The sequence below is a fragment of the Cydia pomonella genome, chromosome 5, assembly GCF_033807575.1.
Source record: "Cydia pomonella isolate Wapato2018A chromosome 5, ilCydPomo1, whole genome shotgun sequence".
NCBI classification, from domain to species: Eukaryota; Metazoa; Arthropoda; class Insecta; order Lepidoptera; family Tortricidae; genus Cydia; species Cydia pomonella.
In genome coordinates, this window is record NC_084707.1 from 10,827,520 (window position 1) to 10,842,441 (window position 14,922).

The 14,922-nt window shown below is 37.8% G+C and overlaps 1 protein-coding gene across 1 annotated transcript; it reads right to left on the reverse strand.

The window, feature by feature from the left end:
* Positions 1 to 3,006: 3,006 nt before the first annotated feature.
* On the reverse strand, positions 3,007 to 10,460 carry LOC133518262 (alanine--tRNA ligase, cytoplasmic). The gene is made up of 2 exons (XM_061851898.1): positions 10,302 to 10,460; positions 3,007 to 6,009 (listed from the first exon to the last, which is right to left on the reverse strand). Exon 2 carries the CDS (start codon positions 5,993 to 5,995, stop codon positions 3,092 to 3,094), a length of 2,904 nt encoding a protein of 967 aa, XP_061707882.1. The 5' UTR covers positions 5,996 to 6,009; positions 10,302 to 10,460; the 3' UTR covers positions 3,007 to 3,091.
* Between the last annotated feature and the right edge of the window lie 4,462 nt (positions 10,461 to 14,922).

Consider the following 14,922-nt stretch of genomic DNA (forward strand, 5'->3'; position numbering starts at 1 on the left):
TAGATGTATTCTATGAACCGCATTATGATGTTCACACAAAAATAGAAAAAAAACAATAAATTTTGGGGGTTCCCCATACTTAGAACTGAAACTCAAAAAATCTTTTTTCATCAAACTCATACGTGTGGGGTATCTATGGATAGGTCTTTAAAAATGATATTGAGGTTTCTAATATCATTTTTTTCTAAACTGAAAAGTTTGCGCGAGAGACACTTCCAAAGTGGTAAAAAGTGTGTCCCCCCCCCCGTAACTTCTAAAATAACAGAATGAAAAATCAAAAAAAAATATATGATATACATTGCCATGCAAACTTCCACCGAAAATTGGTTCGAACGAGATCTAGTAAGTAGTTTTTTTTTAATACGTCATAAAAATTAAAAAAAAAACATTTTTTCATCAAACCCATACGTGTGGGGTATCTATGGATAGGTCTTCAAAAATGATATTTAGGTTTCTAATATCATTTTTTTCTAAACTGAATAGTTTGCGCGAGAGACACTTCCAAAGTGAAAAAATGTGTCCCCCCCCCCCCTGTAACTTCTAAAATAACAGAATGAAAAATCTAAAAAAAATATATGATATACATTGCCATGCAAACTTCCACCGAAAATTGGTTCGAATGAGATCTAGTAAGTAGTTTTTCTTTAATACGTCATAAAAATTTAAAAAAAAATTTTTTTTCATCAAACCCATACGTGTGGGGTAGCTATGGATAGGTCTTCAAAAATGATATTTAGGTTTCCAATATAATTTTTTTCTACACTGAATAGTTTGCGCGAGAGACACTTCCAAAGTGAAAAAATGTGTGTCCCCCCCCCTGTAACTTCTAAAATAACAGAATGAAAAATCTAAAAAAAATATATGATATACATTACCATGCAAACTTCCACCGAAAATTAGTTTGAACGAGATCTAGTGAATAGTTTTTTTTAATACGTCAATAAATTAAAAAAAAATTTTTTTCATCAAACCCATACGTGTGGGGTATCTATGGATAGGTCTTCAAAAATGATATTTAGGTTTCTAACATCATTTTTTTCTAAACTGAATAGTTTGCGCGAGAGACAGTTCCAAAGTGGTAAAATGTGTGTCCAAAGTTGTAAAATGTTGAACAAGATCTAGCAAGTAGATTTTTTTTTAATACGTCTTAAATGGTACGGAACCCTTCATGCGCGAGTCCGACTCGCACTTGGCCGCTTTTTTTCATGCATTAGTCGACAGAAATTCACTCTTGGAACATAATCTCTAGGCTCTAATGTTTGCACTTTTGTAACATGGTAGGGATATTGAAGGTGCTTTTTCATGTGTTGTGCGATTACACGTGTCGATGTCGAGCGATCGGCCTCAAGTTCCTCAAGCACTATTTCTTCAAGGTCGGGATCTGGGGTCTGCCTTCAGCATGATCACCAACACCTTGACCAGGCATTCTTCCTTCACAATATGCTGTGTGAACTCTCGTAAACACTCTATGATCGGGATGACGTGCGTCCGGATATCTCTCGGCATACAATGCAGCAGCTGCATTAGCATTTCCTCTATATTCCACGTAGATAAAATGCATATTGGCGTACTCGCGGGGTTGATACTGGTTTGGCATCTCGCCTAAGAATTTACACAGTCCAGGATAACGCTAAGTCGTTGTTAATTCGAATGTCCAGAACAAACCAGGTTACAGCAAACAAATACAGCACACACAAGGTCAGGGTAACAGGAAGGTAGTAGGTATTATCTCCAGTGAAGTAGATAACATACTAAATACAACCCTTTCGTACCTAATAAAGAAAGTTCATAAAAGGTGGGGAAGCCTTATCAGGTGGAGTGCAATGTCGTTAAGGTAGTAGATAGGTACTTAGCGACGCAACTAGCTGTCATTTTTTAATGATGTTCCAAAATTAAATCTTTATTGTCAATTTGGTAAGCAAAACCTTATCATTAGAACAATGGCAGTTTGCCCTTTGTTTACCACTAAAACGTAGTGATTATATGCTCTTTGTTTACCACTCCAATCATTAGGCACCTAGGTACGGTAGTACATCGGTCAGCAAATAATACACTGTCATTATTCTAAAGATAAGCTTAGAAAGCAATTGCGACAAAGTTAATCTTGGAACAAATATTTTTTGCAGTGCATACTAGAATCGAATTGTCGCTCTTAATGATTATTAAAGGTAAAATATTTTTTTCCGTAAGTAGTAAATATCACTTGTTGTACCTTTTCTGAATCTCCACATTAAGTAAGCTAATTTTTAGGGAGTTGGCCGCTTTAATGTCCATACAATTTTTTTCACCACAGGCGATCAAACTTGTAGAAAATGTAAGTCTAAAATGTTTTTTTTTAATGAAGGCCTGATTACAAAAAAATCGTCGGGACTGCCAAGACACTGTTATGTTAGTCAGTTAGTAGCACTATTTGAGAATATTTTTCAAAAAACAGATCGTAAAAATCTTTTTATTTGTGGCTTCCACGGTCATTAGAGTGAAATGAGGAAACAAAATCCTGAAATTATGAAAAGCGTGTAAATCTCGAAAACCAGAGGACTTTTACTAAACCTCCAAGTCGATTTTCTGGACCAGCCTAAGGTGCCCTATTCGTGGTTAGAAGGTTATCCATTCATTACTGGACACCCTGTATACTGAAAAATCACGCGTGTTATCTAGGATTATGAGCCAAAAATTGGTGGAATAAAAACGTCGTTTTGAGCAAGTGTGTTGAAAAAGTAATTAAATAAGAAATACCTAAAGCAAATTTTCACACGGAATAATTTGCAATTTTAAAATATTCTGACGGGAGTGCAATCTAAAGTAATATGGAATACTTAAACTAAAATTACACCCTTAGGTCGAAACGCATGGGTACAATTTTTATGACCTGCATTCTCTAGATGTTCGCTAGTATTATCACTAAATGGAACAGAACATGGTTGTTTTCCTCGTTTTAATCCATCTTTTAGTGTGAGGGAGGGGACAGGATGGCAGCGACCACGGTTAAATAAAATATCCATGGTCTATTGTTTATTGCTTATATTTTAAATGAAAAACCATAAATAATAATAATGCAATTTTCATAAATAACACTGAGAAACTTTAAAAACTAGAACAACTTCGAAGTAGCGAAGTCCTTGGCAATTTTCATTGCATTCTCAAGGGCTTGTGGGTTGTTTCCAGAAGCCTGGGCAGATTCGGCCTTGCCACCACCTTTACCTCCAATAACTTCAACTACTGACTGAACCCATTCTGATGCAAGCAAACCCTTTACGTTTGCAGTTTTAGGTACAGCAGCTAGGCAATATATCTTATTGGCATCCTCATCGACGGAAAAGAACATTGCCGACGTAGTCGGGCGCAGTTGCTTCACTTGCTTCAGTGCACCATCAAGAGCTTTCGTATTTCCTTGAGCCTGGAGCTCCGCAACAATGACTTCTGTTGTCTTTTCATCAAGACACATCTCTTTAGCTTTCTCGGTGACTTGAGTGATAATAATGGCTTTTGCAGCTCTCTCTTTATCATCCAATTGTTTTTTCAAGTTTTTGAGAGTATTTCTCAGTTCATCCTTCTTCCAATAAGATATTTGAGCTTGCGATATATCATTTGTAAGGTCTACAATTCGCTTGGATATATCTTTTTGATTAAACCCATTGCCTTCTTCTTTAATTACATTAGCAAGATTGTTGACATCATTTTCTAAGGCACCTAATTTACTCACTGCTTTAATGGCTTCAGGGCCAGTCAAAGCGACAATTCTTCGAATACCTTTTGCGATTCCTTCCTCACTGACAATAACATATTCTCCAATATGGCCAGTTTGGTGAAGATGGGAGCCTCCACAAAACTCTACAGAAGTTTCAAAGCCATTAGGTCCATCTGGATTTTTCTCTAATTCTTCGACTGGTATGCCAACTGACACAACACGTACAGGGTCAGGATAATGCTCATCAAACATAGCTCTTAAGCCCTTGATTTTTTTCGCATCATTTAATTTTGTATGTTTGGCATAAACTGTTTTATTGTCTTCTATAATGGCTTTAATTTGATCTTCAGCATCCTTAATTTGTTTGGTAGTCATAGGACCCTTGTTAGTAAAATCGAATCTTAGACGATCTGGCATTACAAGAGAACCTCTTTGATCAGAATCATTTCCAAGTACTTTTCTTAACACATTATTTAGTACATGTGTGCCAGTATGATTGTTCATTACTAGGCGCCTTCTCTCCGTGTCAATGTGTAGGGACAGAGAATCACCTACTTTGAGTATTCCCTCTACTTTACCTATGTGCAAAACATAACCACCCTTCACTTGGACATTCCTAACAGTAAATTCATTACTGTCATCATCAACTTTTAGCATATATCCTTCATCAAATATTTGACCTCCTTGTTCAGCATAGAAATTAGTTTTATCTAATATTATACCACACTCTTGCCCAGACAACACTTCATCTACAAATTGTTTATTTCGTCTTAAAGCTAAAATTTTTGCAGAGCATGGTGCAAATGTGTATTGACCATCTTTAGCAGGGGAAGAAGCTACATAGTTGTACTTGGGCGAATCATCAGTTACTGGCACCCCACTTTCTTGGAGGTGACTAATGGCATGAATATCCAAACCTATTAAATCTTCTTGTCCAGCAGTTTTACCTTGGGATGCAAGAAGTGATTCCTTCTTAGCTTTTTCATAAGCATCCATGTCAATGTTTAGGCCTTTCTCTTCACACATCAGTTGCGTGAGATCAATTGGAAAGCCGTAAGTGTCATAAAGGCGCCAGGCGACTTCACCAGGAATAGTATTTGAGTGACCCAGTTTTTCTATAGTTCTGTTCAACAGATTTCTTCCTCTGGTTAAGGTTTTCAGAAATTGAACTTCTTCTTCATTGATAATTTGTTTTACCGATTCAGGATCTTTTTTTATCTCAGGAAAAACATCTCCGAGAATGTCTATAACTGTGTGCACCAGAGTAGCAAAAAATCCGGGTTTAGCATTGAGTTTTTCAGTTGCGTAACGTACCGCTCTCCTTAAAATTCTACGCAGCACATAGCCTCTACCAGTGTTGTCTGGGCAACCTCCATCAGACAAAGCAATTGTAAGAGTTCTTGCATGATCTGCTAAGACACGGTAAGCCATGTCAATGCCATCTACATCCTCATCGCCAACTTTACCAGTATAAGGTCTAGAGCCAGTGCCAACTTCAATTGCTTTGAATAAGGGCATGAAAAGATCAGTGTCATAATTAGCTCTTTTATTCTGAATCACTGATACCAATCGCTCCAGACCCAGCCCACAGTCAATATGTTTTTTTGGTAGGGGTTTCAGTGACCCATCTGTTTCCCGATTGAATTGAATAAACACTAAATTCCATATTTCCAAAACATCTGGGTCATCCATATTAACCAGATGAGCTGCATCTCGTCCCCCAATTCTATCATAGTGGAGTTCTGAGCATGGACCGCATGGACCAGTCTCTCCCATTTCCCAAAAGTTGTCTTTCATACTTCCGGGCAATATGTGGGATTCAGGAATCCCCAGCTGCAACCAAATATTCTTACATTCCAAATCTGCTTCCAGTCCAGATGCTGCATCTCCTCCAAAATAAGTTACATAAAGTCTGTCCCCAGACAATTTGTATTCCTTGGTCAGAAGCTCCCAGGCCCAGGCACAAACTTCTTTTTTAAAATAATCACCAAATGACCAATTGCCCATCATTTCAAAAAAAGTGTGATGATAAACATCTTTCCCCACATCATCTAAGTCATTATGTTTTCCTCCTGCTCTAATACACTTTTGTGTGTTCACAGCTCGGACATAAGTAGCCATATCAGAATTAGGATCAACGGAACCTAAGAAGATTGGCTTATATTGACACATTCCAGAATTAGTAAACAGCAGGGTTGGGTCATCAAGTGGTATGGTAGATGAAGAGTGGACATATCTATGGCCTCTGTCTTTGAAGAACTGCAGGTATTTCTCACGAATTTGGCTACCTGTCATTGAAGTGTCCATGTTGATACTTTTTCCTAAAATGAGAAAACAGAATTAGGTGAAGTTTAATAATAAATAGCGATAGATATCATGACTTTAGTAAATCTATCTAGTATATGGCCCAATCAACTGTATAGAGATCTGGGTGTTTAGTTTAGTAGTACTTAGTAGGTGCAGTCAACAGCAGAATTGAATAAGTGTTTATCATTATCTGTACACAACTTCATCATTAAGTAAGCAGCAGAAATAGGCAGATAGTTTTAATAAGCTCTTATTATAATTATAATAAGAGCAATTAGAATTATGGCTAAAATTCCTCAGCGGACATCTTGTAGACCATACTTCATAAAGTTTAAAATTCTGACTATCCCTTGTCTGTATATTTAGTGGTGCTTACAGATTTGATCAAGCACATGGATGATATTGAAACACAGGAACAAAGAGTTAAAAGCCTTGCAACAAGGCAGAAACACCTTGCCACTACAAAGCATCACAAAACTCAAAGTGGCCAAGCACTGTGCTAGTTACCAATCTGCCTTGTTATTTAATAAGTTGGCTGCTGAGCTTAAGACAATAAAAAACACGCTCATGTTTAATAATAAACTGAATACTTTTTCGGAAGAGAAGTGTTATTATGTGGTAGAAGAATTTTTGATGTAGGTAGTATAAATTTTTTTTTTTGGGGACTTGTCTGAAGTGGTTACAAAATTTTCAAAAAACAATGTAATTCTCATGGTAGACTTAAATGCACAAGTTGGTGTCAAACAAAACAACATGGAACATATAAGAGGAAATTTTGAATTTGGAAAACGAAGTGCAAATGGCCAAAAACTGGTAGACTTCTTGATGGAACACAACCTATACCTCCTTAATAGTTTATTCAGAAAAAAGACGAGCAACAAGTGGACTTGGAGTTCTCCAAATGGGAAAAGTAAAAATGAAATAGACTACATTGCAAGTAACCATCCAAAAGCATTTATAGACACTTCAGTCATACAAAATCTCAACTTCAACACTGATCATCAATTAATTGGGAGCAAACTCAGAATGATTCCACCAAAGGCATCCAGGAAATATATTAAAAAAACACCAGACAGGACTATTGATCCAAAATGCAAGGAATTAGCCCAATCACTGTCAGAAAACATCTATGACCTGATAAACGATAACACCAACATCAAAGAAAGTTACCAGAAACTGGAAGAATATTTAACGGCTCCCAAACAAATCAACCCTAGAAAACAAAACCACCCACTCAGTGAGAAAACTCTTCACCTTATAGAAGAAAAAAAGAAACTAATAGGACCTTATAAAAAGAATAACCTCAAACTAATTGCAGAAACCAGTAAAAAAATAAAAGAAAACATAAGGAGGGACCGCAAAATTAGAAGACTACAGACTTTTGAGAAACATATAATGAAATCAGGGGGTGTGCGCAAAGCCTTTAAAGAATTAAGAGAAATAAACAAAGAATGGATCCCGAAAGTCAAACGAGGAGCAAACACTGTCACGAAAAGGGAGGATATAAGTAGTTAAAATAGCCACGCAATTTTATGAACATCTATACACGGACTATCCTATATTCCAAACATCGAACCAAGGAGAATATATTCAGCCTCAAGTACCTGACATAGAGCTCGAACCGGAAATATTGCAATGCGAAGTGATCAAGGCTATCCAAAGTCAAAAGTTAGAAAAAGCAGCAGGACCTGATAACATCTACAATGAACTTCTAAAAGGAATGGCAGCTGAACTAGTTCCTGTACTCACAAAACTATTCAATAGAATAATGACTAGCCAATGGATACCCACACAATGGGAAACATCACACATCATCTTACTGCAGGGGTTACCAATTAGTTTCGCTCGGGGTCTGTTTTAAGAAATGAAATGACCATCGCGGTCCGCACAACATTTTATAGAAAAAATATTTATTAAACAAATGTAATTACAGAAATAACAAAGGTATTTTTTTACATATCAATGAGAAAAATGTCATTTTTTGTTCCGGACTATCTGGACTATCTAGCTAGTGACTTCGCCCGGCCGTTTTCAAATTGACGTCAACAAAGCGGGGGATACATTTTTATTTTAAATTACGCACTCTGTAGTGCAAAAGTTGCTGTGTTCTCGCGGTCCGCACAAAATGGGTCGGCGGTCCGGATGCGGACCGCGGTCCGCCATTTGGCGACCCCTGTCTTACTGCATAAGAAAGGCTCAAAAGAAGACATAGGTAACTACAGGCCTATAAGTTTGATGTCTAACTTGTATAAAATCTTCTCGAAAGTCATACTAGATCGAATAAGTAAAAGACTTGATGAAAACCAACCAATCGAACAAGCTGGCTTCAGAAAACACTTTTCAACATTGGATCACATCCACACAGTGAAGCAGGTTGTGGAGAAATATAATGAGTACAATAAAAATCTATACATGGTATTCATAGACTACAACAACAACAACGACAAGGCATTCGATAGCATAAGCCGCGAAGCCATGTGGGAAAGTTTGTCAGGTCAAGGTATTCCGGAGGTATATATTAACGTCATCAAAACCATATACAAAAACAGGAAAGCAAGAGTTCAACTGGAAAAAATAGGCCCAGAGTTTAGAGTAAAAAGAGGTTTGAGACGAGGAGACCCAATGTTCCCCAAGTTATTTTCTGCAGTCCTTAAAAACATCTTCCGCAAACTAGACTGGGGTCACATGGGCCTCAACATAGATGGTAAGAAACTAAACCACCTTAGATTTGCAGATGATATTGTATTATTTGAAGAAGACCCAAAGAAACTGCAAGGTATGATCAAGTCACTATGCAAGGAAAGCAAAAAAGTTGGCCTAACTATGAACACCACAAAAACAAAATTAATGACCAATTCAATAAAGACAGAAATTATCATAAATACAACCTTACTAGAATATGTAGAAGAGTACACATACCTTGGCCAACTAATATCTCCGGAAGACCTCACTAGCAAAGAAATAAATACAAGAATAACCAATGGATGGAAAAAATATTGGTCTATGAAGGAAGTCATGAAGTCCACTAACCTCAGCATTACCATAAAAAGAAAAGTATTTAACACATGCATCTTACCCTGCATTACATACGGATGTGAGACATGGGCACTCAACAAAGAGCACCGGGACAGGCTTAAATACTGTCTACGGAACGAAGAATGATGGGAACACACAGACTAGACAAAATAAGAAATGAAGACCTGAGACAAAAAACAAAAGTGACCGAGATACTCACTAAAATAGATCAGCAGAAGTAGAGATGGACTGGCCACATGTTAAGAGACAGGCAGGAAAAATGGAGCAAAATAGTAACGAATTGGTATCCAAGAGGTTGCACACGGAGCCAGAGGAGACCTCGAACAAGATGGGAGGATGAACTCAAACTCACAGCGGGCCCGAACTGGAGAAGAGTGGCCCACAACAGACCCCAATGGAAAGAGCTGGAGGAGGCCTTTGCCAAGCGGCACACTGAGTTAAGAGACATACTCTAACTCAGAATAAAAGGGCTTAATAGAATAGTATAAATAAATACAGTGTAATTTACTTTTTATTTTCCTTTAATTATAATGTTGTTGTTATTATTGTTTTGACATTTTGTATAACATTAATGCTATTGTAAATATTCATATTTTTATTTTATTTTTAAGGTAGGTAATTTTTCTTAATCATCATCATTTATTCAATAAACATATTACATTGCGTTGGATTTTTTTTAAATCTAAGAATATGCATACAACTAAGTCAAATTACTTATACCGCCGCAAATAAAACAAATATTAAAAAAACACATGAAAAATAAAATTACAATGAACATTAAGAGGAAAAAAACTAACAATGTCAACACTTAAAAAGAAAAACTAATTATAAAATAATATCATTTAATTGTTCATATGAATATATATTGTAAGTTAAGGTTTTTTGTATATTTTTGATTTCATACACAAAATGAATTGTTAAAATGAATCAATAACTATGAACTATTCTATATTATTATATGACCTATCCACATCAAATACAACAATAAGTAGTAACATACGGAAACGTTGCGTTGCATCAGCCTAGGCAGGTAATGCAGATAAAACGTAGAATTAGAAAGGTTCAGACTGTAATTTACAATGGTTGAAATAATAAGGGTTCCAAAACATCACAGAAGAATCTGTATAAATCATTAACATTATACCATATGGGTTGTACTGAGTCAATAAAAGGAAAAAAAGTGCAGGAGACTACCGTATTCTAAATGACAGCTGCCGGCCAAAAGGTTATAAAATAATACATATAAAATACTGAAATGGTTAAATTTTACCTTCAATAATGACACACAATATGGTTTGCGCGAAAGTAACTCCGAGTCCGGAAGGCTTGGCCAAAGAATGAAGTAAGTATAAACGACAGCACGGCACCAGCACCACACTGATGCTATTGCTACGTATTCGTAGAACGTATATCTATACCCAATACCCATAGTCTATACCATATCTCTCACGAGAGTATACCTATGTAAAAAAAAATATAGGCCTCCCTTAAGGTTTCTACAGACGTTGCAATGAATGGCATGCGATTAATGAATTCATTCGATCGATCAACAAAAACGGTAGTCAAACATGAACTTGCTGGCTTCCGACCGTGTTAACATTTTGTATTTGTTAGCCGCTTTTCTTTTAGAGTCAAACCAAGCTAAGTTGGCAGCGATTTTGATAGCCCAGAGGGTTCACGTGTTATTTTAAACGTCAAACTTTTATGAAATTATGCAGTTTACTTAACACTTGCATCATCTGAGCTATCGACATTCTTGAAAATGCTTTAGTCGATCTGTCTCCACGCTACGATCATCGCATTATTATGGGGGACTTCAATACGTGTCTTTGAAAAATGACCACCGTTCGCGCAAGCTTAATTCACTAGCATCTTCCCTAAGGCGGCCGGTACACTTGTAAGTTTTACTTACGTAAGTAAGGACAAAGCTATTTGTTAGAATGAGATAATGATATTCATCTTTCACTCTATAGTATAGCTGTGTCCCTACTTACGTAAGTAAAACTTACAAGTGTACCGGCCGCCTAAATCTTGAGGTCTTGGGCCCTACCGGGAAAATCGAAGTTCGTCAATTGCGGGCATTTTTCTCTGTCACTCTAATTACGTCTTAGTGAGAGTAAAAGAGAAAGATCCCCGCAATTTGCGAATTTCGTTTTTCGCGGTAGGCCCCCTTACCCCTCGGCCCCACTCCCGCGACAGCCGCCGCAGCCGGAAGGCGGAAGCGGCCCCTCATACCCCCCTGACGGGGGGTATCGAAACTATCGAAAGACATCCAGTCCAGTCGGCCCCACTTACTTCCCACATAATGGTCCTCCATCTCTACTAGATTTAATTTTAAAGTCTTCATCTGAAGGGCCCTCCACACTCGTGCGCGAATCGAGGCACGAAGCCGCGAACGCGAGTGTGGAGGGCCCTCGCGTCGATTTCGCAGATTGTTCACGCCTTCGCGCCTTATTCTCCGTTTTTTGTCGGTATTTGGCCCGCGTCAAAGGAGACGCGAAGCGCGAACTTGCAAGACTCCACACTCGCAATCGCTTCGCGCCGCGATTCGCTCACGAGTCGGTTAATCTGTTAAACTGTCATAACCTTCTATGGCGGCTACTTGGTTATATTCGGTGCGAATAGGTGCGAACTTGATCAACCAAAAATCAATTTGACAGTTCCCAGTTTGAATCAGTGCCTTGCCGCAAACTAAATCCATACTAAATCCGATCAGGATCAGCTGACGCTTCGGCACCATCTTGCCGCGAACCAAACTGCGAAATCGCCGTGAAGTCCATCTTCCATATGGAAGTCGGCGTTTATAACCCCTGTTCATAAAAAGGGTCCGAAAACGGAAATAACTAATTACAGGCCGATATCTAAATTATGTATACTTTCAAAAATACTGGAAAAAATAGTATTTAAACAAGTCTACGATGCTTTTAAACATTCTTTTAATGATCATCAGCATGGTTTCTTGCAACGAAGATCAACTGTCTCCAATCTTGTTTTACTAAATGACTATGTCACTGAGGCTATGGACAGTGGCCTCCAGGTTGACGTCATATATACTGACTATAGCAAGTGTTTTGATAGGATAGATCATGGGCTATGGATATCTAAATTGTATGACATGGGAATACATGGGGATCTACTGAGGTGGTTTTCCTCTTATATCAATAACAGGTCTCAGGCTGTCGTGGTCAATAACTATATATCTGGATGGGTAACAGTCCCAAGCGGCGTCCCCCAAGGGTGCCTGCTCGGTCCGTTATTGTTCAACATGTTTATTAATGATATAGGTAAGTGTTTTCGTCACTCTAAACTTCTTTGCTTTGCTGACGATATGAAAATCATAAATAAGATAAAATCCGACCATGACTCAATGTTATTGCAATCTGATCTCGTACGTCTTGATGAGTACTGTAAAATAAATATGCTGGAACTTAATCCCTCGAAATGCTTTTCAATTACATTTTCCCGTCAACGTAACGTAATCTCTAAATCTTATACAATTAAGGGCCAACCGCTTGAGAAAATAACATATATGAAGGATTTGGGTATTATTCACGATTCCAAACTTATATTTGACAAGCACGTTGATAGTATTATTAATGGTAGTATTATTAGTAATTCTCTATATTTCACTCAAGCTAAAACCCTTAAAGTGCTTTATTGCGCCTATGTGAGGAGTAAACTGGAGTACGCATCACAAGTCTAGAACCCTTGCTATAATACTTACGTTGACCGAATTGAACGCGTTCAGCAAAAATGTATTAAATATTTATGTTTTAAACTGAAATTTCCCTATAGTTCGACAACTATTTAAGTATTTGTAAGAAGCACCATCTAGTCCCCTTACAAAAAAGACGTGAAATATCTGACATTACCTTTCTCCTGAACATCACCAGTGGCGTAACTGACTGTCCCGAGCTACTAAGCAAACTTTCTTTCAATACTCCCTACCGTTCTAAAAGGTACTATCCCCCAATATCTATAAAAACTGTATCCTCCAAGTATAGGCAGAATAGCTTCCTGGTTCGCGCGAGTCGTAAGCTAAATGAGTTGTCGAAGGAAATTGATATTGACATATTCAATTGTAAAGTTCCTAATGTGAGGCATAGTCTGGTTAAGCGGTGTTTTATGTGAGCTTTCTTTCTCTGTATTATTATATGTATACTTACTGTTTTTTTTTGTTTCTTTATTAAGTTTTCATTAGGCGATTAAATGCATTAGCGCCTTGATATGAACTTTAAAATATGCTTTATCAGCATTAACACCTGATATATTTTACTGTATGTTCTTTTTTCTTTCGAACTTTGAGACCTCAATTATTCTGGGCGCTAATGAACTAAGTGAAATTGAAATTGAAATTTTCAATTGTGTTTTTTGTTTTTTTCTCACTTTGTACGCATGTGTGTGTGCGTCAGTGTTAGCATTTTTTAGGGTTCCGTAGTCAACTAGGAACCCTTATAGTTTCGTCATGTCCGTCTGTCTGTCTGTCCGAGGCTTTGCTCCGTGGTCGTTAGTGCTAGAAAGCTGACATTTGGCATGGATATATAAATCAATAAAGCCGACAAAGTCGTACAATACATTTTTTTTTTTAGGGTACCTCCCCTACACGTAAACAGGGGGTGAAATTTTTTTTCGCTTCAACCCTAGAGTGTGGGGTATCGTTGGAAAGTTCTTTCAAAACTAATAGGGGTTTTCAAGAAACATTTTTTGATAAAGTGAATATATTCGGAGATAATCGCTCCGAAAGAAAAAAAACAATGTCCCCCCCCCCCCCCCCTCTAACTTTTGAACCATAGGTCCAAAAAATATGAAAAAAATCGTGGAAGTAGAGCTTAAGAAAGACATTAAATGAAAACTATAGCGGACATGCTCAGTTTACCTGTTTTTGAGTTATCGCAAAAAGTTTTCCCTTCATAGTAAAAAGACTTACTTACTTTAATTAGGTACTGATTATGCAAATTTGCCTATTTGTTTAACTCGGGTGGAAGGTACCGTTTTATCCCTTGGTTAACAATTTACTATACTTTAAGCTCCAGTTTAACTTATTGTGACGGAAGAGTAACTACGGAACCCTACACTGAGCGTGGCCCGACATGCTCTTGGCCGGTTTTTTTATATACTTGTGAGTTCCTGTAATTGGCTCTCTGTATTAATCTTGTTGTCCTATTGTAAGTTTAAAGAAGGTTTTCCTGAACATAAATAAATAAATAAGTTGTGCGAGTGTGGAGTCTACGTCAACGTAGCGGTATGTTCGCTCCGCGATTCACGCGCATAGTCTGGAGGGGGCTTTTGGTTCTTTTAGACTTCAGTAATGCTTTCAACACAGTGGATTTTGATGTGTTTCTCGCTATTCTACGTAATTTCAATCGTCCCCATTCACTTTGTCTTGGTTTCGTGGTTATCTATTTGGAAGGCACCAGCGGGTTATGGTCGAGGATACTGTTTCCTCGTGGTGTGAACAGACCGCGGGGGTCCCTCAAGGCGGGGTACTGTCCCCTTTACTTTTCTCGATATTTATAGATGGAATCACAAAATCACTTGTCTCCTCGTACCATCTTTATGCAGATGACCTGCAAATCTACTCAGTGGCAAGCATAGATAAGTTGGGACCTTTAATAAGCCAAATTAACCGGGATCTGGATTCTATCCGCGATTGAGCGTCATCATTTGGCCTCATGGTCAATGCGAAGAAATGGCAGACAATTTTGATTGGGAGTCCTCACTTCATCTCCAAGTTGTCTGAAGTGACAAAGCCTGAAATCATCTTTGATGGAACTCACATTCCTTTCTCGACTACCGTCCGGAATTAAGGCATTGTCATCGATCAGTCCCTGTCGTGGGCTCCCCATGAGACTAAAATCAGTAGGAGACTCTTTGCTTCCCTGCACTCGCTT